At 37.5% G+C, this 26,646-nt stretch overlaps 2 protein-coding genes across 2 annotated transcripts in view; one reads left to right on the top strand and one right to left on the bottom strand.

The window, feature by feature from the left end:
- LOC127449590 (replication termination factor 2-like) overlaps window positions 1-26,066 on the bottom strand; it is a 42,570-nt gene extending 16,504 nt beyond the window's left edge. Inside the window, exons 1-5 of the mRNA XM_051713123.1 lie at window positions 25,913-26,066; window positions 23,918-24,012; window positions 20,581-20,674; window positions 20,319-20,458; window positions 18,877-18,955 (exon numbers count right to left, since the gene is read on the bottom strand). Coding sequence (XP_051569083.1) covers window positions 18,877-18,955; window positions 20,319-20,458; window positions 20,581-20,674; window positions 23,918-24,012; window positions 25,913-25,981 — 477 coding nt within the window. The 5' untranslated portion in view covers window positions 25,982-26,066. The remainder of the gene's footprint in view (window positions 1-18,876; window positions 18,956-20,318; window positions 20,459-20,580; window positions 20,675-23,917; window positions 24,013-25,912) is intronic.
- LOC127449579 (beta-1,3-galactosyl-O-glycosyl-glycoprotein beta-1,6-N-acetylglucosaminyltransferase 7-like) lies at window positions 960-9,651 on the top strand. Its single transcript, XM_051713109.1, has 4 exons — window positions 960-1,394; window positions 4,150-5,138; window positions 7,312-7,407; window positions 8,395-9,651. Exons 2-4 carry the CDS (start codon window positions 4,184-4,186, stop codon window positions 8,652-8,654), a joined length of 1,311 nt encoding a protein of 436 aa, XP_051569069.1. The 5' UTR covers window positions 960-1,394; window positions 4,150-4,183; the 3' UTR covers window positions 8,655-9,651.
- Window positions 26,067-26,646: the final 580 nt, after the last annotated feature.

Genomic DNA, 26,646 nt, shown 5'->3' with positions numbered 1-26,646 from the left:
GTCCGACCAGGGGTTGCATTAACCGAAAATTCCCTGTCCTCTTCTGTTTGTTTGTTTTTTTAAAACATTGCCAGATAATTCAAAATGCTCTCTATCATTTTGACAGATAAAAAAATGAAACAAGCATGTGTGTGTGCCCTGTTTATTGCCTGGTATTTACAGATGTTTTTCAGGTGATCCGATCACAAGTGGAAAGGCGCCATCACCATTCCTGGTAATTTGCATCTCTTGGTCACTTATGTCAGGATTTTGAGTGGAGAGTCTCTGATTTCATGACTGCATACATCAATCATTACGTCAAAAAAGTATAAGAACAAAAATAAAGCGTGAAAAAGTTGCACATCCTGCTTCCAATGATACTTGCATTTAATCGAAGCACAAACATGATCTTTAGAGCAGAATTATTGGTTATTTCAACTATAGATGTGTGCACTTCTCATCCATGTCACAGTATGCTGATATCAGACTCACTGAAGAAGATAATTTTTTTCACATTTTCTTTTAAAGCCGCACGTAATCGGCAATGTTTAAAAATCTTGTTTAGAGTAGCGGTTGTTTGACAGGTAGAACTTTCCCCTTGAATTCTTAGTTTGACCATACTCGCTTTGGGAGTCAAAAATATATTATTTATCCAGTTATGTCTTACCTTGCCTAGTACTAATGAAATGAAAACAAGTATGAAGGTTAAAAATAGGCATGATGGAAATAATTAACTCAGTCCATCAGAGTGACCGATAAAGATTTTTTTTCTAGAGCAACCTCTGTGTCCGACCAGTGAAAGAAGGGGGGAGTGTTTGTGAAACATGTTTAAATTCACTTTGTAGCTTGACAGTCCGAGTCCCCGTTCACTTTTCTTGCATGAAGGAGAAGGGCCATAGACAAATAAGGTTGTCCTAGATCATAAAAATAAGAAAATGTTTAGAAATCTAGTTTAAAACATGCGAATTTTGTAGAAATGTTATATTTGTTTCATAAATGTTTTCATAAACAGATGCCATGAAGCAATATGCTTCTCATGTAATAAAGAGGAAGTAAGAAGTGTTGAGGAGAAAAAGAGGGGCAAATTATGGCTCTGGTTGGACCAACCCCCTTTTCAACTTTGGTTCCTCCCACTCCCTCATGGGGAGCGTAACCGAGCAGCCAATCCCCACAGCTTAGGGAGGACAGCACACGCATGACGACATAACAGCAACAAGCGGCACACACCCAGTATAATTTCTCTGTCTCTTTGTCAATAATGCAGATGCACTGACTGTAAATGCACAGCAGCAGGATATTGCTCCCAACAGTGTGTGGTAGACTGTGCTCATGCTGAAGTAGGCATTCGCGAGAACGTTTGTGAATGTTTAATCTCATTTCCCATTTACAGGAGTGGATAAGGCTTGAGCTAAAAGGTAGGCACACTTTAAGTCATTGATTATTGGGCTGTGTCTAAATGCACTTGAGGGAGTGTGTGTAGAGCAATCACAAGAAGTGTGGTAAGAAAGTCTAGTTTAATATTTTCATTGAAAACAACATCAGGTTAACTCACCTGATGCCATACATATCACTTTTACTGTAATAATACAGAATAGCACAACGATCTGAAATACTATTAATTTAAAATGTTTGAGATTTACACCTCCTGTTTTAACACTACAGCCCTACAGTTAGACTTGAATTGTAATTGGTAACACTTTATTTTACAGTGTCTGTGTTACACATGTTGCATTACTATTTTTCATTACTACACTAATAAAAAAACAATACGAATGTAATAACAGTACACAAGTACAAGAAGCTCCAAAAAATAATAACACAATAAGTACATGTAGTTCATTAATTCTTTTCAGTAATTACTTACAGTAACAATACCAGGCCGTATAGTTATCTCTGAAGTTTGATCGTATATATTTACTTATGTTCTCTTGGCAGGTGCTTTAATGGATTTAAAAGAAAGTCTGTTTGCCATCTGACCATTACTTCAACAGCTAAAAGATTGCACGAATGATCTTCCACCATGAAGCTACGGAATTCCAAAGAGAGATTATTACCATAAAAAAATATTAATTTAGAACTATAATGGAGGTTGTATTCTCTTGGCAGTCTTACCTGAGTACATACAAATCAAGAAAAAGCAATGAAACAGTACTGCTGTCAATAACATACTTTTGCAAACAATAAAAGTGTTTGCTTTCAAGGTGTATTAAAGAGTTTAAGATTAAGCCATTGAAACACTTCCTTGAATAATAAATTAACCATCCTACAGTATCCTTAAAGGAATTTTCCGGGTTTATAATGTTGAATATCACAAAAATGTATTTCGACTCGTCCCTCCTTTGCTCTAAAAAAAAAGCAGTGAGACACTTACAATGGAAGCGAATGGGGCCAATCTGTAAACAATAAAATACTCACTGTTTCAAAATTATAGCTGCAAGACGCAAACAATATGAGAGTTAAAATGATTTTCACATGATAAAATCGTTTACTAAGCTTTTCTGTGTAAGTATAGCCAATTTTACAATTTCGTTGCTATGACAACGAAATGCAGTAAACCCTAAATGACGATTTCAACAACTTTACAGCTGAAATAACACACAAGTTCAAAAATAATAATAATAAAATAGCAAGTGCTTTTATAGGCAAAACCCAATGTTAGACAGAAAAACTTTCCCACATAAGTGAATAGGGCCAATATTTGTGCAAATGTGTCCTGGAAATAATTTAAAAAAATGCAAATGCATCTTAATAGTCCTAAATGTAGGCTTCATTTTCTTTATGAAAAATTAAATTTAAATTTTTCAATTGCTTAAATCATTACAATTGCTGAATTACTGCTTGCCTGATAACTAGAAAATGAACATATCATCCTCTTTAAATCAAAATTCTGATTACTGCTGGCACAACACTAACTGCGCCAGGCAAATAGCACTAACTTGCACTGAAAAGAATGACAATAACTTCATTTTGATGCACATGGCGCGGTACTACGCCAATGCAGAAAGTGCCTAATTACAGGTGCACAGAAATTTATTTATATTGCTAAAAACAAATAAATTGTATTAGTAGAATATTTTTTTGAAAAATGTAAAAAATGTTGTATACTCACTTGAGATGAAGACTCCAGTCAAATCAGTCTTAACCCTTTCGCACGTACGATCAAACTGGTGTGATTACACTAGGCTAGGCTCAGACGTGTATGATCAAACCAGTGTGATCTGCATTCATGCTGCTGTTTACCAGCAAAATCGGTTGTCATAATGAACCAGCAGCTCAAATAGTCTTTTCAAAATCGCAATATATTTATATTAATATATATTACAAACTTTAAAACAATCACTAAATAAAAGTATAAAGCCGTTACAGTCGGAGCGCACTGTTTAGATGCAGCGCTACGGCCATGTTTTCTGACGTCGAAGAATATACAAACTAGTCAGTCCACTCGAGCCTTCTCCCAAACTCAGAATCCCATCTAATGAAAATATGGCGGCGCGCATAGCCGGCAAGCGCAGTCACGATCGCATCTTTTCTATCATAATCAATCATTATAAACATCTAAAAAAAAAAAAAAACATTAAATGTTTGATAATATATAATCTGTCCTTCAGTGCATCTGCTGTGAAGTGTGAGGTAAGATTTATTTTAATTACTCTGCGCATTAAAGAACTCACGCTGGGAGATCAGTACAGGAGAAACTCATGTGCAATAAGGTGGCCAAAGTATACTTCGGTTTTCCGCATGCCGCTACCTTTCGGGCACATTGTGCATGAAATGTCATCATCACGATATGCACGTCCTGTCCACGTTCAGCTGCATTAAGTATCACAAAGCAATCGTAGTGTTCATGCGTTGAACGCGTCGGTTCTGGCTCGCGGTTTAAGTTTACTTTAAAAGGCTCGGGGCTCAACTGTGCACAAGACGTAACAGCATGCGGAGAAAAAAATGGCTTTATTCTACCTGCGGTACCAGGCGCACATTCATGTGTGCCGCCATGTTGAGATCATATAACCATCTGAATATGAATCGCTTTATCTCTAAATACCCCATTAACTGAGAACTTCTGTTTTTGCTTGATGTTTCATCTATGCCACTAGGAACATAAACATGAATATTGCTGAATGCACCTGCATCAAGTTAATTATTAATTTTTGTTTTTGTGTTCTGTTCCAGAATATCTATAGTTGCTTTCTAATGCTGGACTATTATGGTCCAGCTTGAGAGCACCAAGTGCAGTTTTCTCCTTTGCCTTGGAATCTGCATCCTAATCTGTTTCACCATCTACCTGAAAGTCAAAGTATCCAATGTCCCTCAAGCTATTGGCCCTCCAAATGTCATGAGCTGCCCACCCCTGCCCGACAACTGTCCAATTCTTCCGTCGCCATCTCCTGGGTTTAAATGGCAGCGAAATAACTGTAAGGAGATCAGCAGTGTCAACAAACCCGAAGTGAACTGCACTCGATTGCGGTCAGAACTTCACTTCATTATGATGCCACTGAGCAAAGAGGAAAAAGAGTTTCCTTTGGCTTTCATCATCACCATACACAAGGAGCTAGAAACATTTGTGAGGCTCCTGAGAGCGATCTATGCACCTCAGAACGTCTACTGCGTTCATATTGACGCTAAAGCACCAGAAGAATACAAGAAAAGTGTCCAGAACTTGGTAAGATGCTTCCCAAATGTCTTCTTGCCATCTGTCAGCGAAAGGGTGACCTACGCTGGCTTCTCCCGTCTTAAGGCTGACATCAACTGCATGAAGGACCTGGTAAGATCTCCAATAAAATGGAGAAGAGTTATAAACTTGTGTGGCCAGGACTTCCCCATCCAAAGCAACCTGGAGTTGGTCCGGTACATGCACAGCTCTGAATGGAAAGACCGGAATATGACACCCGGAGTCAAGCAGCCGCCAACTATGCAGCATAGGACTGAGTTTCAGTACGAAGAGGTAAAAGACTCCCATGTGGCACGAAAGAGCAAGGGTGCAAAGAAGGGACCTCCTCCACACAACTTGACTATCTACTTTGGGACTGCTTATTACTCCTTGACAAGACAGTTTGTGGAATATGCGCTCAGCAGTCCGGTGGCCCAAGACTTGCTGAAGTGGTCTAAAGATACCTTCAGCCCTGATGAACATTACTGGGTAACATTAAATCATTTGGAGGGTAAGCTAAAACTACACAAAGAAAATACATTGATCCTTACTAGGCTTGGAATCTGTCTTTTCCACGCATCGATAATCAGAAAATTTTCCAGATGATTATCAATCTATATCTGCCTTTTTATATATATAAATAGAGCTACTCATTGCACAATAGTTCACACAGTCTTCATCCATATTTCTCAACACAACACTGGACGCATCTGACAGACAACATGGCACGTTCTAAAATTAGAAACAATAATGTTTTTATGAAGGTACGCACACCGTCGCCACCTCTCGGCGTCTGCTGACTGTGTAAAATTCTGCAGCGCCACGGAGAGCAACTCGCATAGTTTTCCATTAACTTTGAACCAAATTATTATCAAAGGACATAGATTATTTACTCTAGCATCACTGGATGATACATTGTGTCATTTTGAATTAGTAATGGCAATGTTTCCATTGGTAATTTCATTTCCTGACAAAAGTCAAATGGAATTGCAAATCACTTTTGCAACTGCATCTGCCAATCATGTACACCTATTAATCAGCCTTGGGGCTGGAGTTGTTACTGTGGGGCGGTTTTTAAATTGAAGTGATGCCAATCACAACCTAGTAAAGAAAAGTGTGCACAGCACAGGTTCAAGTTTCCAAAATAATCTTAATTATGCTTATAATATATGCACAATTTCAGAGGCTGTTCCTGCTTAATATTAAGAAATAAATCTGAAATACACAATGTAGTAGAAACAACACCAGCCCCCAAGGCTGATTAACAGGTGTATGTGTAAATAATAGTGAATAACTTGCATTCAGGCAAAAATTGGCCAGTTAGTTTGTACATATCTTCTCTGCCATTGAAAATTGACGCAAATGAAGCCAAAGCATCAAGCACATGATGGAATAAATCTTTTAAATAAACAAATCATTCTTGATTACTTACATTGTTTCGGTTGTGAACGACTGTGTTGTTTAACGAATCAGTTGAGTCAATGATACAGTGACTAAAGGCTAGGGTATACTTTGCCATGGACGTGTTCGCCGCACGCACACTTCAATTGCTTAATGATACTTTTTTGTACCGTTAACGGCAGGCATTGTCTGCGAGTCTAGAACAACCAGCCTGATCTCATGAAGTTTACGTAAACATTACAACATTTTTTTCAATTCAAAATTTACGTGCTGTATAACATGTTTTGCTGCAGTTTTCGAGTGAAATATCCTGCTGGGGGCGCCAAAAGCAAGTAAAACGGTGTCATATTCAGATAAAGTTTTAAGGTGAATTTTAGATGGATGTTTTTAAAACATACCTCCCTAACCTAAAACTTTTACCTGAACCTAACCAGTAGTGTTTTAAAATACAAATGAGACGTTTTAAAAAAAGACATCCTTATCAAATCAATGGCTTAACCTAACCATTCTTGTTTTAACATGTAGAAGACTCTATGTGTTACGTGTCAGCTTGAGTTCTTGGCTGGTCTTGAACCGTGGTCCAGCAGGTCTATCTACACTCTATCAGTTGAGCTACCGTGTAAGCTATTCATGTTGAAATAAGTTTATATATGTAGGTGGGTCTGTAATACAAGAATTAAAATCTTTCGTTTTTAAAAGATGCGTTAGAGTAAAAGTGTGTCGAGAAATAAGTATTTATAAAGTCATTATCAGCCATTAAAGTCATGATTTGAGTGAAAGTGAATGAAACACACAGTTGTTGTATCGCCAGGGAATTGTAACTGGAGACACGTAAAACAAGTTAAAAAAATTTATATAGAGCCACGTTTGCACTATGAGACCAGGTTGCGAAAAACTAGGCTGTACGCGGATAGTACACATATACTGTGCCGATGACAAAATTTGCGTTGCTCTGAAGACACATGTTGCCTCTTGCTGGCATAATGGTAGGTGAACAAATCACTTTAGTGAATTGATTCAAAAGACTTGTCATTGGAATTAATAAAAATCCCAACAACAACTCAGAAATCCATGAACAAAGACAAGCTGAATGCCGTTTAGAAAGCTACTTGGCCAATGAAATTCAAGGAGCGGAACTGTTGCATTCTCAGAAGTATGGGTGCTTCTTCGGTGAGTTGTAATTTGACTTGCTGTTAGTTGCCGTAAAGTGATTTAAGATTTCGTAAGAAGCTGTGGTGAGCGGAAACTGCTCAGAATCACATGGTCTTCCATTGTCTCCTTAGAAGCACCCGGCAGTTTCATCAAAGGCGGGTGGGAAGGCAATATTCGTGCAATCAAATGGAGGGACCAAGAGGGAACTGCACACCAAGGCTGTGAAGGTACAAAATTGTATGGCTAACAATTCTTTTTTTAATTATTATTTTTATCCCCTTTTCTCCCAATTTGGAATGCCCAATTCCCACTACTTAGTAGGTCCTTGTGGTGGCGCGGTTACTCACCTCAATCCGGGTGTCGGAGGATAAGTCTCAGTTGCCTCCGCTTCTGAGACAGTCAGTCTGCGCATTTTATCATGTGGCTCGTTGTGCACGACACCACGGAGACTCACAGCATGTGGAGGCTCATGCTACTCTCCGCAATCCATGCACAACTTACCACACGCCCCATTGAGAGTGAGAACCACTAACCACAAGGAGGTTACCCCATGTGACTCTACCCTCCCTAGCAACCGGGCCAATTTGGTTGCTTAGGAGACCTGGCTGGAGTCACTCAGCACACCCTGGATATGAACTCGTGACTCCAGGGGTGGTAGTCAGTGTCAATACTCGCTGAGCTTCCCAGGCCACCGGCTAACGATTCTTAATTAAAATACTGCATTCATTTCAGGCAAATTCAATCAAGTCACAATACAAGACACATTTACTTGAGAAGCAAAATGACATATTAAGTCTTGTTTTAAGAGAAATCTAAAAAACAATTGTGAGGTTTATGGTATGCTTAAAACAATAAGCAAACACAAGGATATTTATCTTGTATTGGCAATTTCTTTCTTTTATTTAAGCATAAAGATTTTTTAGAATTTTGCTTCTTAAGTAAATGTATCTTGTTTTAAGAATATTTCAATATTTGGTCAAAAAAAAAAAAAAAATAAACACACACAAAAGACAAAAATACTGGGTAAGAAAATTATTTTCTGCAGTGAAGGTCTTTGTGCAATCAAAACATTACAGTTACAACCCAGATTGTATAATATCACATTGAGCAAATTGTTCAATTTCTCATTTGATATTACGTAATGCCACAATCTGCCTTGAGTATTTACAACCTTACATCTAATGACATCAAGAATGCTGTGTTTGAACTCACAGGACGATACGTCAGGGATATCTGCATCTTCGGGATTGGGGATTTACCATGGGTTGTTAACAAAGACAGCATGTTTGCGAATAAATTCGAGACTGCAAGCTTCCTCGAAGCTTTGGATTGCCTGGAACTGTGGCACAGGAATAAACTTCTCCAACAAGCCAAAGTTCCCATTCAGCCATCATGGCATCTTGCAAAAGTGGTCAGTGTAAACAGCCGGAGTTTGAACGTAAAGACTGTTTTGGACCAATTATCGCCACATTGAATGTCATAAAGAAAGGGAACTAACAGTCAGCTATCGTTTTCAGGCTTGACAACTACCACATTCTTAAAACCAACCAATATCACACAGATCACAAAACAAAGACTTCTGTGGAAGATTTACTGCGTTCTACAATGCAAATTTGCCAGGACATACTGTACACGATGTACAGACAAATATACAGCTCTTGAAGTTTTAACATTGTTTGAATGTTAATTGTTTTGTGAGTGTTTCAGTACTATAGCTAGTAATATAACTGTTGTATTGTTAAACATAACATTAGTCAATATTTATTGATTTACAATTACCCTTTTAATGCAGTTTCTGAAGCATTCATTAAGGGGATAAACTGTAGTCGAAATCAATTAAGATTTATGTTTTTTTTTCAAGGTTCTTTGTAGTTGACTTTGCCCAAAAATTGTTTATAAAAGTTATACATGTGCAATATACGTAAGTGCAATTGCTTCCTATGGTTTTACTTATTGCAATTCTGTTGTGAGCATTCAAACAGTAGGGGTCAATTAGACTTTTTCACAAATATCAGAAACTACGTCACCGCAGGGTAAAGCTACTTCCGCTATGGGTTTGCAGCTATTGCTTTAGTTTACATTTGCCTCTAATAATGTTTCTTATGTCTTCAGTATGGTCTGTTTTTCAACAAGTCACAACATAATATATATAGAAATCATTTATCATCTTTTCCCAACTGATTCTGCTATGCAGGCCGCAGTGTCTTTTGAGTTTATGTGCTCAAATGCAGCGTTGCAATGGTTTCTTCACTAGCTCCCGTCCCATTTGCATTCAACCGTCTCCCTCCTCTCATCACCATATCATGGGAAATACATTTTAAAAAGCTATATACTCCCAACACAGATGCAAAAATACATATAAAATGCTATTTGTCTAACTGAACCTTGTATGAAACTCCCAAAAATATTAAATGCTGTTTTTAAAAGTATACATAATCAAATTAAGTAATGAAACCAAGTCATCTTGTCCCGTTTAAAATGTATTTACCTACTTTCATAAATTATATGCAATGTACATTAACCCCACCATCCCAGTAAAAGGAATAAGGAACTGTGCATTAAACAATGTATTTAATACTAATTATAACAACAGCATGTACATAACGTGGCGTAAGCACACTAGCACTACATCGAATATTACAGTGTGGGTTTATTTTATGAAAATAGCAGATGTACCTATATATCGGAGTTGGTTTGGCTTCATGATGTGAAAAGAACAGAGTTGAATGAATATTGTCCCGAATGTTGACTCGAACATTAACTTTATCACACTCAGTTTTATGATGGTGTCAGAAGCATGTGAATGAGATGAAATATCGGAGCGAGAGATGACAGAAGTGTCCCTGTTTATGACAGTGCCCTTGGTGCGAGCGATCAGACACGCTGCTTCTCATTTTGGAGCTGTACAGGGAGTGGAGCAGGCTGCCGATGATTTTCTCCGCACACAACGTGCTGTTTTCACTTGCGATAATGCAGAGTGACCCAAACAGACACAGAGAATGAAATGACAGCGTATTCACAAGTTATTTATAACCGGTGTAGTAGGGTGCCAGTCAAAATTAAAGTTTGCAAATTGTTTGCTCTCACCCCCTAGATTTATTCTTCCATATATACAGTAAACACACACAAAAATTTAAGACAATTCAACATTGTTTATTGGTGGCACAACATCCCTGAAATTGAAAAGCGTTGAAAACGGAATGTGCTTAAAAGTGTTTAAGAATGACAGTGTATAGTGTGCACAATTCAGACATGGCTTATTTCAGTCACTGCAGAGTTTTTCAACAATGATTGACTTCTTGGACACAGGAAACTGCTGACGGTGACCTTCAACAACCTTCCTCTTGGTTTGTGATAACAGAATTGAAGTTCTGTATCAGTGACAAGCCACATTCAGCAGCATCATTGACAACCTTCAGCTGCTGTACCCTGTGATGACTGATGCTGTAATGTTCATTGATCTCCCAGCTGCTAGGATCCTGCTGTAGGAAGTCTGTTTCAATCTGCATGACATCAAAGAACTTGTTGGTGTTTAGCGAAACATAGTGTGATAGTGTCAACTGAGGCACAATGCTTTCATCCAGTGATTCAATGCGAGGTGCAGGGCTGTCTTTACCAGGTTTTGACAAAGCTGCTACCATGTCAACCTTCTCAGTGGCAGAGATTTCAGAATCAAAGAAAGCTAGTCCCACAAGTGTTTCACTCAAGTACCATAAATGGTGCATTAATGTCGTTGTAGCTGCATGTGCAACAGGCTTGTTAACTGCACTGTATGCAACAAGATCTTTGAGCAATTGGAGATCATTTCGTGGAGCAGATGTTGAGGAAATGCAGGTGTACCATGCTTTGAGGTACAGCTTCACTGTGAACGCATTGAACTGTTGAAGTCCAGACAGTTCAGCAACCGTCAGATGAAACTGCGACCGAAATAGGTAAATAGGTTAAACAAAAAAACAAAACCGAAAGTGTAATACATTGCAACACCAGTAGAATTATAGAATTAGTAATTAACTACAAAAATGGCATAAATGAAATAAAGCACAGTTACCTGCATAACTCAATTTGAAGAACTCGATAACTTCAGTTTGCTTGTGCAGAAAACATCAACACTAACACCAAAGAATATATAATTAGCAGTAGAATATACATAAGAGTCCACAGTACCACACACTACAGGTTTCCTGTGGTTGCCATCAATTTATTTGTCAAATAAAAGTTGGTGCTGAGACACATCTCTGTTGTGCCGGACATAGATAACACAATGCATATACACTGCATACAATACATTTGTGCCACCAGTAAATGTTAAAATATTTTCTTGAAATTTTTTCTGCTTTACACTCGAGTCAAATGGAAAACTTTTGGGGGGTGAGAGCACGGAGTATTTTAATTTTTCTCATTCATGTCATTGGCACCCAACGGTGTAGTCTAGTAGCCTGAATTTCTCACGTTATGCCTTCCTCAGAGTTGTCAGAATGTTCTTTTACCATATTCAAGCTAAGGAAACAGAAATATTCAATAAGACTCCAATGTTTTAATCCATGTCTTCAGAAGTGATATGATAGGGGTGGGTGAGAAACAGATCAATATTTAGGTCCTTTTTTTTTACTCTAAATCTCCACTTTAACTTTCACATTCAGATGTAAATGTGAAAGTGGAGATTTAGAGTAAAAAAAGGACTTCAAATTGATCTGTTTCACACTCATACCTATTATATCGCTTCAGAAGACATGGATTAAATCACTGGAGTCTTATTGAATCCTTCTAAGTTTCCTTTATGTGATTTTTGGAGCTAAAAAGGTCTGATCACCATTCACTTGTATTGTATGGACCTACAGAACTGAAATATTCTTCTAAAAATCTTCATTTGTGTTCAGCAGAAGAAAGTCATTCATGCACATCTGGAACACATGAGGGTGAGTAAATGATGAATAAAAGACACTTATGAAACCTTAGCATTGTGATTTGTGATGGTGACTTTTGCATGGGCAAGCACCACTCACATATTCAGACAATGAAATTCTGATGAATTCTGACAAACAGGTGCTTGCGCCCATGCTAGTGTGCATATGAAACTGTGGTCTTTATGCATCATCTGACCAATACTGCAACAGAAAAGGTTCCAGCCTCTTATCTGACCGTAAGAACCAGCTGCCTTTCCCTCTAGTCAAAAACAGGCATGACAGATGGGCATTCAAGAGCTAAAAGGTATGTAATACAATACATAACCACAGGTTATGATTTACAGCACAATGAATAGTTAAAACATTGGCTTCAGAGATATCAGTCCCTCAGGCGTTTACATACTATATTCAAATTTTCCGTTTGTTTTTCCAAGCACAGCTCAGCACACCATGTTCGATGTAAACTTGTTTATACTGCTTAGAGAAGACTGCATGCAATTTCTCCATTTCCGCCATGATGCTCTGATTAATTAAGACAAATATGACGGATAAACATTAGCTCACTGAGCCTGAAACCAATTAGAATGAAGCAGGGGACTGCAGAGTTAATCATTCACTACTGAGTGTACAGTACACTACAGACAAATCAACACTCATTAGCCATGGTCCAAGCCAGTCCAAGCCCAACCATGCTCAGTACACACAGTAGAATGTATACACATTAAAAGCAGGGTGAGCATTACCAGATTACCTTTTACAACCTCAGTTGCTGGCTGACTTAGCTCTTATCTTCACATATGATGATAAGCCATTGTCCAGTCTTACCTACTGGCTATAAATCAAATTACTATTATCAATAATGTACAACTATATTGTTGCAGCTAAAGGTTACTGTCAGGCATGCAATGCACCGGATCCTTCTGCTAGAAGATACGGTGCATCCGGAAAGTATTCACAGCGCTTCACTTTTTCCACATTTTGTTATGTTAAAGCCTTATTCCAAAATGGATTAAATTCATTATTTTCCTTAAGATTCTACAAACAATACCCCATAATGACAACGTGAAAGAAGTTTGTTTAAAATCTTTGCAAATTTATTAAAAAAAATAAATAAAAAAAAAAATCACATGTACATAAGTATTCACAGCCTTTGCTCAATACTTTGTTGAAGCACCTTTGGCACCAATTACAGCCTCAAGTCTTTTTGAGTATGATGCTACAAGCTTGGCACACCTATTTTTGGGCAGTTTCTCCCATTCTTCTTTGCAGGACCTCTCAAGCTCCATCAGGTTGGATGGGGAGTGTCGGTGCACAGCCATTTTCAGATCTCTCCAGAGATGTTCAATCGGGTTCAAGTCTGGGCTCTGGCTGGGCCACTAAAGGACATTCACAGAGTTGTCCCATAGCCACTCCTTTGTTATCTTGGCTGTGTGCTTAGGGTCGTTGTCCTGTTGGAAGATGAACCTTCACCCCAGTCTGAGGTCCAGAGCGCTCTGGAGCAGGTTTTCATCAAGGATGTTTCTGTACATTGCTGCATTCATCTTTCCCTCGATCCTGACTAGTCTCCCAGTTCCTGCTACTGAAAAACATCCCCACAGCATGATGCTGCCACCACCATGCTTCATTGTAGGGATGGTTTTGGCCAGGTGATGAGCGGTGCCTGGTTTCCTCCAGACATGATGCTTGCCATTCAGGCCAAAGAGTTCAATCTTTGTTTCATCAGACCAGAGAATTTTGTTTCTCATGGTCTGAGAGTCCTTCAGGTGCCTTTTGGCAAACTCCAGGCGGGCTGTCATGTGCCTTTTACTGAAGAGTGGCTTCCATCTGGCCACTCTACCACACAGGCCTGATTGGTGGAGTGCTACAGAGATGGTTGTTCTTCTGGAAGGTTCTCCTCTCTCCACAGAGAAACGCTGGAGCTCTGTCAGAGTGACCATCGGGTTCTTGGTCACCTCCCTGACTAAGGCCCTTCTCCCCCGATCGCTCAGTTTGGCCAGGCGGCCAGCTCTAGGAAGAGTCCTGGTGGTTCCAAACTTCTTCCATTTATGGATGATGGAGGCCACTGTGCTCATTGGGACCTTCAATGCTGCAGACATTTTTCTGTACCCTTCCCCAGATCTGAGCCTTGATACAATCCTGTCTCGGAGGTCTACAGACAATTCCTTGGACTTCATGGCTTGGTTTGTGCTCTGACATGCACTGTTAACTGTAAGACCTTATATAGACAGGTGTGTGCCTTTCCAAATCATGTCCAATCAACTGAATTTACCACAGGTGGACTCCAATCAAGTTGTAGAAACATCTCAAGGATGATCAGTGGCAACAGGATGCACCTGAGCTCAATTTTGAGTGTCATGGCAAAGGCTCTGAATACTTATGTACATGTGATTTTTTTCGTTTTTTATTTTTAATAAATTTGCAAGATTTCAAACAAACTTTTTTCACGTTGTCATTATAGGGTATTGTTTGTAGAATTTTAAGGAAAATAATGAATTTAATCCTTTTTGGAATAAGGCTGTAACATAACAAAATGTGGAAAAAGTGAAGTGCTGTGAATACTTTCCGGATGCTGTTCACCCTGAAAGTGCTTTTGCATCCACCTGCACTGTTCAATTATTTTTCTATATTAACATGAACTGGATGGACATCTTTAACTGTTGCACTGCCATTTTTAGACCCTGTGCAAAGTTAAAAACTTTTGACAAATGCGTCTCGACAAACCTATGTTCTGTTCTATTCGTTGCGGTGTGCCAAAGCTTCTTTTAGCGCTATTTAAACGCCCCTAAGGTCATGCTTTTTTAATGTCACCTTAAAAATAAAATAACTGTCCTCAGTTTTACTTAGCCTCGCATGTAAATATTACTCAAAAAAATGTAAGAAACCAAGGGAACTTTAAGTTGAATCAACTAACAAAAGTGTCTTGTCAGCTTTACTTAATCCATTTGCGTTGGGATAACATGAATATTTTTTTGTTTGGTAAACTGAAACTGGAGGATTTCTAGTTCCCCATAGGGCTGGGTGACATATTGAATATTCTCAATATAATCGTAATGATTTTGCTGACGATACAAAATTCAGCAATATCATGAATATCACGATGATTTTATTGTGGTTTTTATTTGGCCATTATATAGTCCAATTTCATGATCCTTCAGGGCTGCACAATTAATCAAAATAGATAAATGGTCATATGTGATAACTAAACTGCAAAAGGCTGCGATTAAAGACAAACACGGTACACCTCTTCTGAATAAACAGGTGACGCGCTGTTCTGTGCACGCACGGGGCTCGTGTTTTAAGCACTTTTAGAGCAGTTCACATACATTTTGAAAGAAAACATACTTCATGTTCAAGCATTCGCACAATTCCAAACCGCTACAAGTTATTATACACATCTACAAACGCTGCACAGTATAACAGAAAAGGATAAGTGGACTAGTTTTAGAACACATTGTTTATTCACAAAAACTTTTTTAGTAAAAATATATGAAGGTAAATACTGGTTTCAATTAAGCTACTATCTTATCATTGTATATTAAATATAAATATAAAAGTGCATATCAATGAAAATGATTCAATCTCATTCTGCCTTGTGCTCATTTAGAGAAAAGCTGATTTTTTTTTCAATGCTTTCAAAATATTGAATCTACTTGCCTTGGCTACAATGGCTGTTTAGATGAAATGATGGCTCCTCTGATTAAAAAAAAATCACTTTTGAGCCATTTCAGAGCAAATACATAATTATCGAGATATATATTGAATTTCATCTTTGCATGTGATTCGAAAGGGAGAGTAAATGTTAAAATTAAGAGTTTTTCTATATATCTTTGTGCAAGATGAATATAAAGGGGGATACTTGTAAGTGTTGCCGATAGTTTTTCATCATTACAAAATAAGAGTCCCCGGTGTTTCATGCATGTTTATACTTAAAAGTCCAGTGTTATGCACCACATCTTCATTTCTTTCTGGTTATTTTGTGGATTTTGGTTGAACAATAAACTGCATCTGGGAATTTATTCATTTAGGACTCTTTGTCTGTGCCGTCATAGTTAGGAAAAATAAGATTTTTTTGACATTCTATAAATCAGTTTTAAAAACTATCGGCCGATTAATTGGTTATCGGCCTTTCCCACCACCTTAGTTACCAGTAGTGTCAAAATCCACTATCGGTTGATCTCTATTCTACATATTGCATTATTCATTGAGCAATTGCCGTGCTAACCAAGGCATAGTGACTAAGTTGCACTCAGTTGTGCTTCCCACCACTGTTGGGCCTCATGTATTCAGATAGAAGACAAAGGCAGGCCTAATACAGTCGTAAAAACCTAACTCAAGCCCCCACCTTCCAAGTCGTAAATCTTACTGATAAAAATCACGCCAAAATCAAACAAAGGGAGTCCAAAACAGACTACAAATCCATGAAGCCTTGCTCACTAAAGGATCGAACTCTCAACTCCTATTGGATGAGGCACACAACAGAACGTCCCTCAAACATGACATCATCAGGAGTTGAAATACCTCTGAAATGTTTCGTGAGTTGCTTCCAGCGACTTTGTTCACCGAGTATGGACACAGCTCTTCGCTGCTCTCAGGTGCAACCTCATGGCACAAGGAAGTAACGTCCGACTTGAAACTGTAGCCATACAATCTCCATCTCGCTGGACGAGTTGAGATTACTCTGTGTTCAACCGAACACTCTCAACGGATCCGAAGTAAAGACCGCCAAGCAACTCGCATCTTCATCCGTTTGCCTACAGAAGTGAAGAGATTAAAGATTTCTCTTCCATCTTCAATCAAGTCGACATTTCTGAGTTCTCCGCCAGCCCACCGAGAATCAACAGCCGTACCGCCCGCCGACAGAGCGAGGAAACGGCCTCCCGTCATCACCCGAGCCTCAAGGAACCGGGTCAGAGTTAAAGGACGGAGGAAAACACATTCTACCTGTGTCCTCATGCGATTCAAGTAAGAGGTTACGTCTGGGCAGAGATAGAATATTATAGCGTGTTATTCTTGTGTTTCAAGGTTTTTGCTTGTACAGTTTACGGACCGCCGTGTCCGCTCATTATTAATACTCAGGGTATTAATTATCACAAATTTGTTTTGCTGTATTGTGGTCCAACCAAATTGGATTGTTGTGCAATTTCGCCATCGCGGATGAGACAGCAACTGAGTTCATCCATTAAAGAGTCAAATAACACGGGACTGTTTACGAGCCGTCCACCGCGTCTCTGAGTGATGAACACAGCTGTTTTCTCTCCCACTATCGCAAAATCGGCTTTAGGGCTGTCACTTAATCATCTCTCTCTCTACTAACCACACACCCACACACACACCCACACCTTATGTGTTATAGGATTATTTTGATTTCCATATCTAATCATATCACTGTTTAGTTTGTAGTTGTAAGTCTGAAGTTTATTAACTGCACTGTATTAATTATTGATTGATATTACTGCATAAATAAACTTTGTTTATATTACAAAGAGAAGTGTTTTGGTTTGTTTTGCATACACCTGTGTCATGCTGAAGGGATGTCAGTGCTCGGATTCAAACCTTCATTCATTGTTTTTTTCCGGAAAAATCGATATTCTTCGGATGTCGATTTTCCTAAGAAAACAATCTAATATTGAGACTGTTTTACTATTTGGTTATTAGTCCCTGATTTCAGGGTGGTGCCCCGTAAATGTTAATCCTTATTAATATTCTATTGATTTTTGATAATTATCTTTGATGATTGAATTTGAATGATAAATAAGCTAGTGTTAATTTTAATTAATGTTTCATCGATGTTAACAATTAACGATTATCTTTGATAATTGTTGATTTAAAGGATTTTAAAAAGCTAACATTGATTCTCATCAATGTTCTATTGATTTTAATAATTATCTTAATTAACCAAACTTGCTCCTAAACATAGCACACTACATTTACTGGAGTCCCATATGAGGTTTTAATGAGTTAGATTCAATTGATTAATTTAAATATTAATTATTAACTACAGAAATAATTATTATTTCTGATAATAACACTGATCTAAACAACCAGTAAAGCCCTACACCACATTTCCCCCAACATTTCCTGTCACTAGCTAGCATATCACAAAAAAAGAGTTTTATTTGAGTTGTTTTGGCAAGTTAATTTTTGTTGGGTTTACTTAATTTAATTAGGCTCCCTCTACTTGAAGTATTCAAGTTGAAATTACATGGTATAAAGTTCAGCCATAGAGTTATTTTTTTGAGTGAATTGTATCTCTAAATGCATGGATCTGCTACGCGGCATGCCGATGATAGCCATCGATGTTGTTAAACATTATTACTTCCAATGTAACATTTTAATTCCTATTAACACATTACATAAAACTGTCTTATTTTGACCATCCAATTAGGCATTAATACATCGTAAAGGAAACTATACACACTAAATCTCTGCACTTGCCTTAAAAGCAGATTTGAGAAAATCTACAAAATCCAAAATTAATCTTTGGTCTGGAAAATTCAAAAGCAAAATCTATTAAACAAATATTTAATCCAAGAGATCTGTCCTGTGACCAACACATATGAAGAAGATTAAACATATTTTGCATGAAGTAAACAAATGAAGTATATTCTGGTAATGTCACTGGTCTTTTACCCTGTAGGGTTTCATGAACAGTATTAGCATACAGTTGATCCAATAAAGCACTTACACAGCAAATCAACAAACACAAAGCTAGAGATGCAGCGATAGCTCGCTCAGTGGGGAAAATGCAAACATAAAAATAAAATAAAAACCTTGGGTTTTTTGTTCACTCACCTTATGGCAGATCTCAGTCTTGACCTCTTTGAGTGCTCGCTCTGAGAAAACACATCCACACGTCTGCAGGAAACAAAACCTGACACAAAGTCAGGGCAATTAAAATCACAAGTATCATATCACCCTCAAGGGAACATGGAAATAGAAATATATATAATTATTATTATTTCATTTACTTTTTGAGATACATTTGAGGATATATTTACAATAAATGGTTCTGGCAGTATATCCCCTAATAACCAAATACTGTATTTGGACAAACTGACTGAATTTATGCTTCTCGTGATCTTAAAATCCTTTTAAACTAAAGGCTTATGCTAACATGCTTGAAATTAGTTTTGGACACAAATATAGATTATGCCTATATATGTCTTTCATTACAAAACTAACATTTTAATTGAAGAAAACTCATTTTGAATGGATGAGTTGGAGTGGGCAACAAGTGTCCAGTAAATAATTCCTTTATTTCCATTTGTGTAATTTCATAGTTTTAATGACTTTCCTGTGATATTAAAATCTGGACGATAGTAATAATAACGTATGAGAAGGTGTTTTAGAACTATTGCCTGGAACTCTGTCGCTGATCTCACATGTGTATTCAGGTGGTTGCAGCCAGAAAGGCTTCATATTTTCAGCCTGATCTCATGAATATTACGTGACATTTTTGCAAAGCGAAATGACGTGCTTCATTACACATTTCGCTGCAGTTTCTCGGTAAAATATCCAGCGGGGGGCGCCAAAAGCAAGTGAAAGTGTTGTATTCCGACGAGGTTTTTAAGGTGAATTTTAGATGAAGGTGTTAATGAGTAAAACGTACCTCCCTAACCAAAAACTTTAACTTAAACCTAACCAATAGTGATCTAAATCAAATGAAAAGAGACTATGTTACCTTAAATCAAAACCTAAACCTAACCGATAGTGTCCTAAAAGCAAGCGCAACATGAAACGCACATTTTCTGAAGCAACCACGTCATTTTGTGTCGCTTCTATGACACTTTCGTCTTATATGTCAGCTTGCGTGTTTGGCTGAGCTCGAATCATGAACTTCAGAGTCCAAAGTCCATCACTCTATCAGGTGAGCTACCGCAGAAGCTAATTATATTGGAATAAGTGTGTAAATGTAGGTGAGTCTGTAATACAAGCGTTAAAATGTATCGTTTATCAAATGATGCGTTATGGTGAAAGTGCTTCAATACCATAACACAGCAGTGTTTGAGCGAAAAATAAGTGTTTATAAAGTCATAAATCAGCCATTACAGTCGTGATTTGTGTGAAAGTGAATAAAATGCACAGTTGTTGGAGCACCTCTAGTGTTCATTTCACCTGGAAACAGCAGCGAAACATAGAATTCAGCATGTAGTTATAGTAACGTTCATTCTATGAGGCTTATTATTTTATCTGTGGTCAATAGAAGTGCATGACCTGACAGAATGTTGTCTTACTTGTGTTTGCCATTCATCTCCAGACCGACAACAGGACAGATGAACATGGCACAGTGCATGTCTTCATAACGATCTCCTTTAATGTTCCTGCTTTCACCCTCCCATGCTGGGTTATCAGTGAGGTTCAACTCCTTCACATCCTACAAAACAGATTAACACACACAGTTCAAACATTATGTATCAGGTATACGGTCCTATAACAAGCCTTTTTTCACACTTATACACATGACCCAAAGCTCTTAGGGCTCATTGTTACACTGACCTTGATTCCACGGATGTGAGCCACAACCTCAGTGTTTGGCCTCTCTGCTGTCTTATCCAACAGGTACTCAATGATCGCATCTTTATTATACAGTCTGGTGGAAGAAAACTGTTGTAAGAATTGCTTTCATAACAAATGCTATAGTTTGTTGTAGAGTAAGAGAGTAAGTTAACATAAGCTGTTGATGTTGACTGGTTTTGGATATCAGACAGAACTCTGATATATGGATATCTTCTGATGGAGAGAGAGGTCTTGTGTACATTGGATCTAACATGCATTTTCACTGCCTCATGTTTTCATATTCTAAGCATATCATTGAATACTGTACATGGCATCACATCTCTGTCTATAGGCTATATACATAAGCGGTGGGTGAATGAATTGCAGGGTAAAGGTACATCCAATAAAATTAAGTAAATAATTAACATTTAAAATACAAATAAATGTTTCCCATCTGAATCCACACATTAATTTCAAGATTTTCAGATTGCAGGTTCTGCCTACTGTACAATGTTCACACTCCATACAAAACACTCCAAATGAATAAATTGTTGATTATTGTTATTTGCACAGACACCAGTATTCATAGACAATTATACATCTCAAATTGATGCCTATCAATCCATCATTCTTTACATAACACGTAATACGCATGCGCATGACATCATTGTTTTCACAAATTCGTTTTTGTATGTTTACACGGAGACGTTAACGGCGTTTTCAGAAACTTGCACTTTGAAACCCGTCTTCAAAAGTTTGCATTTTCAGGCCCCAAAACACCATTGTCATGTAAAAGAACAGCCAAAACGCATAAAAAGTTCTCCGTTTTTAGTTGAAAACATTGTCGTGTAAACGGCCCCTAAATAGTAGAAAACATTCCCTGTCTTAGGTCAGTTAGGAGCACTACTTTATTTTAAGAATATGAAATGTCAGAATAATAGTAGAGAGAATGATTTATTTCAGCTTTTATTTCTTTCATCACATTCCCAGTGGGTCAGAAGTTCACATACACTTTGTTAGTATTTGGTAGCATTGCCTTTAAATTGTTTAACTTGGGTCAAACTTTTTGGGTATCCTTCCACAAGCTTCTCACAATAAGTTGCTGGAATTTTGGCCCATTCCTCCAGACAGAACTGGCGTAACTGAGTCAGGTTTGTAGGCCTCCTTGCTCGTACACGCTTTTCAGTTCTGCCCACAAAGGACAGGGCTTTGTGATGGCCACTCCAATACCTTGACTTTGTTGTCCTTAAGCCATTTTGCCACTAATCTGGAGGTATGCTTGGGGTCATTGTCCATTTGGAAGACCTATTTGCGACCAAGCTTTAACTTCCTGGCTGATGTCTTGAGATGTTGCTTCAATATATCCACATAATTTTCCTTCCTCATGATGCCTCTATTTTGTGAAGTGCACCAGTCCCTCCTGCAGCAAAGCACCCCCACAACATGATGCTCCCACCCCCATGCTTCATGGTTGGGATGGTGTTCTTCAGCTTGCAAGCCTCACCCTTTTTCCTCCAACATAATGGTGAACATTATGGCCAAACAGTTCAATTTTTGTTTCATTAGACCAGAGGACATTTCTCCAAAAAGTAAGATCTTTGTCCCCATGTGCGCTTGCAAACTGTAGTCTGGCTTTTTTATGGCAGTTTTGGAACAGTGACTTCTTCCTTGCTGAGCAGCCTTTCAGGTTATGTCAATATAGGACTCATTTTACTGTGGATATACATGCTTGTCTACTGGTTTCCTCCAGCATCTTCACAAGGTCCTTTGCTGTTGTTCTGGGATTGATTTGCATTTTTCACACCAAACTACATTCATCTTTAGGTGACAGAATGCGTCTCCTTCCTGGCTGCATGGTCCCATGGTGTTTATACTTGCGTAGTATTGTTTGTACAGATGAATGTGGTACCTTCAGGTGTTTGGAAATTGCTCCCAAGGATGAACCAGATTTGTGGAGGTCCACAATTTTTTTTCTGAGGTCTTGGCTGATTTCTTTTGATTTTCCCATAATGTCAAGCAAAGAGGCACTGAGGTTGAAGTTAGGCCTTAAAATACATCCACAAGTACACCTCCAATTCAGTACGCCTCCTATCAGAAGCTAATTGGTTAATTGCCTAAAGGCTTGACATCATTTTCTGGAATTTTCCAAGCTGCTTAAAGGCACAGTTAACTTAGTGTATGTAAACTTCTGACCCACTGGAATACACATATTAAATCTGTGGATTGGTTAAAAAACAAGTTTTAAAGGCTTCAACCTACGTGTATGTAAACTTCTGACTTCAACTGTGTGTATATATATATATATATATATATATAAACACTCTTTTTAAAATGCAACTATCAACAAATAAATTAAAAGGCAAGTAATGAGGAGCCATCCGTGGTTTTACCTGTGGTTGCTAATGCTGTAATAAACTATGGTTACTATGCAAAAACTATGCTAAATTATTTATAAGGGAGGTAAACATGTGAACAAAATCCTGGCACAATTAGCTTAATTAGCACAATGCTTCTGTCAATAATCTTAAAGGAATATTCTGGGTTCGATACCAGTTAAGCTTACTCGACAGCATTTGTGGAGTGAAAAAAAGTTTCAGTGAGACGCTTACAATGGAAGTCAATGGGTAAATTTCAATCAATCAAATCAAATCACTTTATTGTCACACAGCCATATACACAAGTGCAATGGTGTGTGAAATTCTTGGGTGCAGTTCCGATCAACATAGCAGTCGTGACAGTGATGAGACATATATCAATTACAATAACATAAAATTAACACAACACAATTTAAACATCTGTTATACATAATTACACTCAACTTAAAACATCAAATTAACACAACACAATTTAAACATCTGTTATACACAGATTTTTGGAGGGTTTAAAGGCAAAAATGTGAATCTTAATATTTAATCAAAGCACTTAATTCTTCTGTCAAAACTCATGTATTATTTGAGCTTGAATGTGGTTTAAATCATAACTTTTCCCAAAAGAAAGTTTAAAAAAGCAATTTTATCACATATAAATCATGTTAACACACATTATTCACGTCTTGTGGCTATGCTTTTGAAACACTCAGTATTTTGACGTTTACGGATTAGCCCCATTGACTTCCATTGCAAGAGCCTCACTGTAACCATATTTCTGCTTTATTTAAAGAAAAGGAGGAACACATTGAAATGTATTTTTATGGTGATCACCATTACACCATAATTCTGTGACTGACCTTAGCATGGATTGAACCTGGAATATGCCTTTCAACTTTTTTTGCGCAACTGTTTCAGTTGGCCACATATCAGACAAATGCAAAAACAAAAAACAAACCAAAAAAACTCACCTGCCAAGCTCACAGGCCACAATGGGACGCTTTAACTTCTCTTGATTCAGAGCGCAATATTTCCATTTGGCAGCGAGTTCTGCATTTTTATCAACCTGTAAAACAAAAAGTTCTGATCTATTAACAAAGTTATACTGATAGTAATGGAGTTTGTATAACTCTACATAAGGGCAATTCCAGTGTTATGGATGTGACATTTTCACTGAAAATGTAAAATTTAACTTCATATATAAAGTACTCATTACCAGTATATCAAACAATTTTTATGTATAATCATAGAACCGTACAGAGAGTCCAGACATCAGAAAGGTTTTAGTCTGGACAAGTTTGTTTCCAGTTTAGATCGGGAAATTAACTTGCGTTACGGATGTGACAAAAAAGGACATGAGTTTTTGGGAGACCACACACACTTTGTAAAAACTCAAATCAAATCCCTTTATTGTCACTCAACCATGTCATTCCACAGCTTGTTACACAACACAATATACACCTAATAATTTACAATATACAGTATACACAAAATAAGAAGACTATATACAATAAAAATACACTGTATACACTGCATTTTTCCATTGTATGGTTGACATTTTTGTGGAACTGCCCATAAACATCCAGTGACATTCTCTGCAATTCACATGTAGTATAGAAGAATATTAAATAAACACAAAAGGGGCCTGGGTATCTCAGCGAGTATTGACGCTGACTACCACCCCTGGAGTCGCGAGTTCAAATCCAGGGTGTGCTGAGTGACTCCAGCCAGGTCTCCTAAGCAACCAAATTGGCCCGGTTGCTAGGGAGGGTAGAGTCGCATGGGGTAACCTCCTCGTGGTCACGATTAGGGGTTCTCGCTCTCAATGGGGCATGTGGTAAGTTCTGTGTGTATTGTGGAGAGTAGCACGAGCCTCCACATGCTGTGAGTCTCCGCAGTGTCATGCACAACGAGTCACGTGATAAGATGCACCAATTGACGGTCTCAGAAGTGGAGGCAACTGAGACTTGTCCTCCGCCACCCGGATTGAGGTAACCGCGCCACCACGAGGACCTAATAAGTAGTGGGAATTGGGCATTCCAAATTGGGAGAAAAGGGTATAAAATAAACATATAAATACAAAACGATTCCACAAACGAATGCTGACCAGAGTTTGAGAATAGAAAACTAATATTACATCATTCTAGTCAGAGGTCGACCAATAGTGGATTTTGCCGATACGATAACTAATGTGTGGGAAATGCCGATAACCAATTAATCGGCCTGTAATAATTTTTCAAATTGAATGTAAAAATAGAATTATAGTATAAATTACACAAAACCTACACAAAGCCAAAACACACTCGGGACTCTTATTTTGACATGACTAAATGATGAAAAAACTATCAGCAACTATTGACAGATTTTTGCCAATAATAGATAGTTCCAAAAACCAACTATCGGCACCGATTAATCGGTAAAACCGATATATCGGTCTACCTCTAATTCTAATAATATTACACTCACACACTGCACATTTCTGAATCATTTCGCATTTAAAAACATATTTTATAACTGCAAACTCAACTGTATTTAAGTGTATGTATGCGACAGTCATTTATTTGTCATTTATTTGTGAATCCATTTTATATGGATTCAAATGATGATACAACAGTACTGAAAGATGACCATATTCGTGCATTAATGGTATTTACAAATCACTTCAAAAAAATAACATGATATTATCCCAAATGCATATTTCTCAAATCCATTTTAAATGAATAGCACATGTACAAAACAATGGCAATATAATAATAATTTTGTAAATAATAACAAATAACCTAGATATTTTGAATTAAGCAGCCAGCCAACTGATAAATGTTTAAGAAATTATAGTTTATTCCAATTCTGTTTCTTTATGAATGTAGAAAATACAAACGTCGAGACATTCTCATGCTAATTCGCTACGAGCTGACTTCCGGAGAAGAAATGAACAATTCACGAGTATTTAATGAATGTTTAATTACCTTTTCAACCTTTTTCGGTCCTTTAACTAATTCATGTCTTTTGGGAATTGTTCCGCCGTCACATCCCATGATGAAAATAGATTTAAACGGCTTTATTACTGAGAGAAAGTATGACTGCCGCTTACAGTGAAAGCCTGTATCCGTGTAAACAACCAACGAGTTTCAGTAAAGAGTGACCGCTGTGTGAATATGACTTCAGTTTTAGACAGCGCCACCTTTCGAGTTTTCGGGAAATTACTTTTCTTGTATGTTGTTTTAAGCACAGACCAGCAGAGGGCGCTAGATACTCTATTTTAGTATGACGACCAGTGTTGGGTAAAAAGTAATTAATTACTAACTACTAATTATATATTCTACAGTGTAATTAGATTACTGTACAAATGACTCTGTGTGAAAAGTAATTGCATTACTTATTAATAATTACTTTCTTAAACCCTGATCAACCTCATCCAGATGAAAAATACAAGGATAGACATGAAATAGTTCTTTTAATTCTTTCAAATAAATCATATAAAATCAAATAAATTATTCATGAACTAGCCAAAGAATTTAAGGGGCAGTGTTAAATTAGAAAACATACATTTTAAAATTAGACGTTAAATTTCTATTTTAAATTCACAATTGTTTTATATAGAATTGTTATATAGTTTATACAGTATTTAACACAATTATATCAGAAATAACTGTAATTAAATTACTGAAAAATTAAGAATAATCCCATACTTTAGTTTTTT

This window comes from Myxocyprinus asiaticus, chromosome 12 (assembly GCF_019703515.2).
Source record: "Myxocyprinus asiaticus isolate MX2 ecotype Aquarium Trade chromosome 12, UBuf_Myxa_2, whole genome shotgun sequence".
NCBI classification, from domain to species: domain Eukaryota; kingdom Metazoa; phylum Chordata; class Actinopteri; order Cypriniformes; family Catostomidae; genus Myxocyprinus; species Myxocyprinus asiaticus.
Note: the sequence above shows the minus strand (reverse complement) of the source record. Positions and strands in the feature narration are given on the sequence as shown.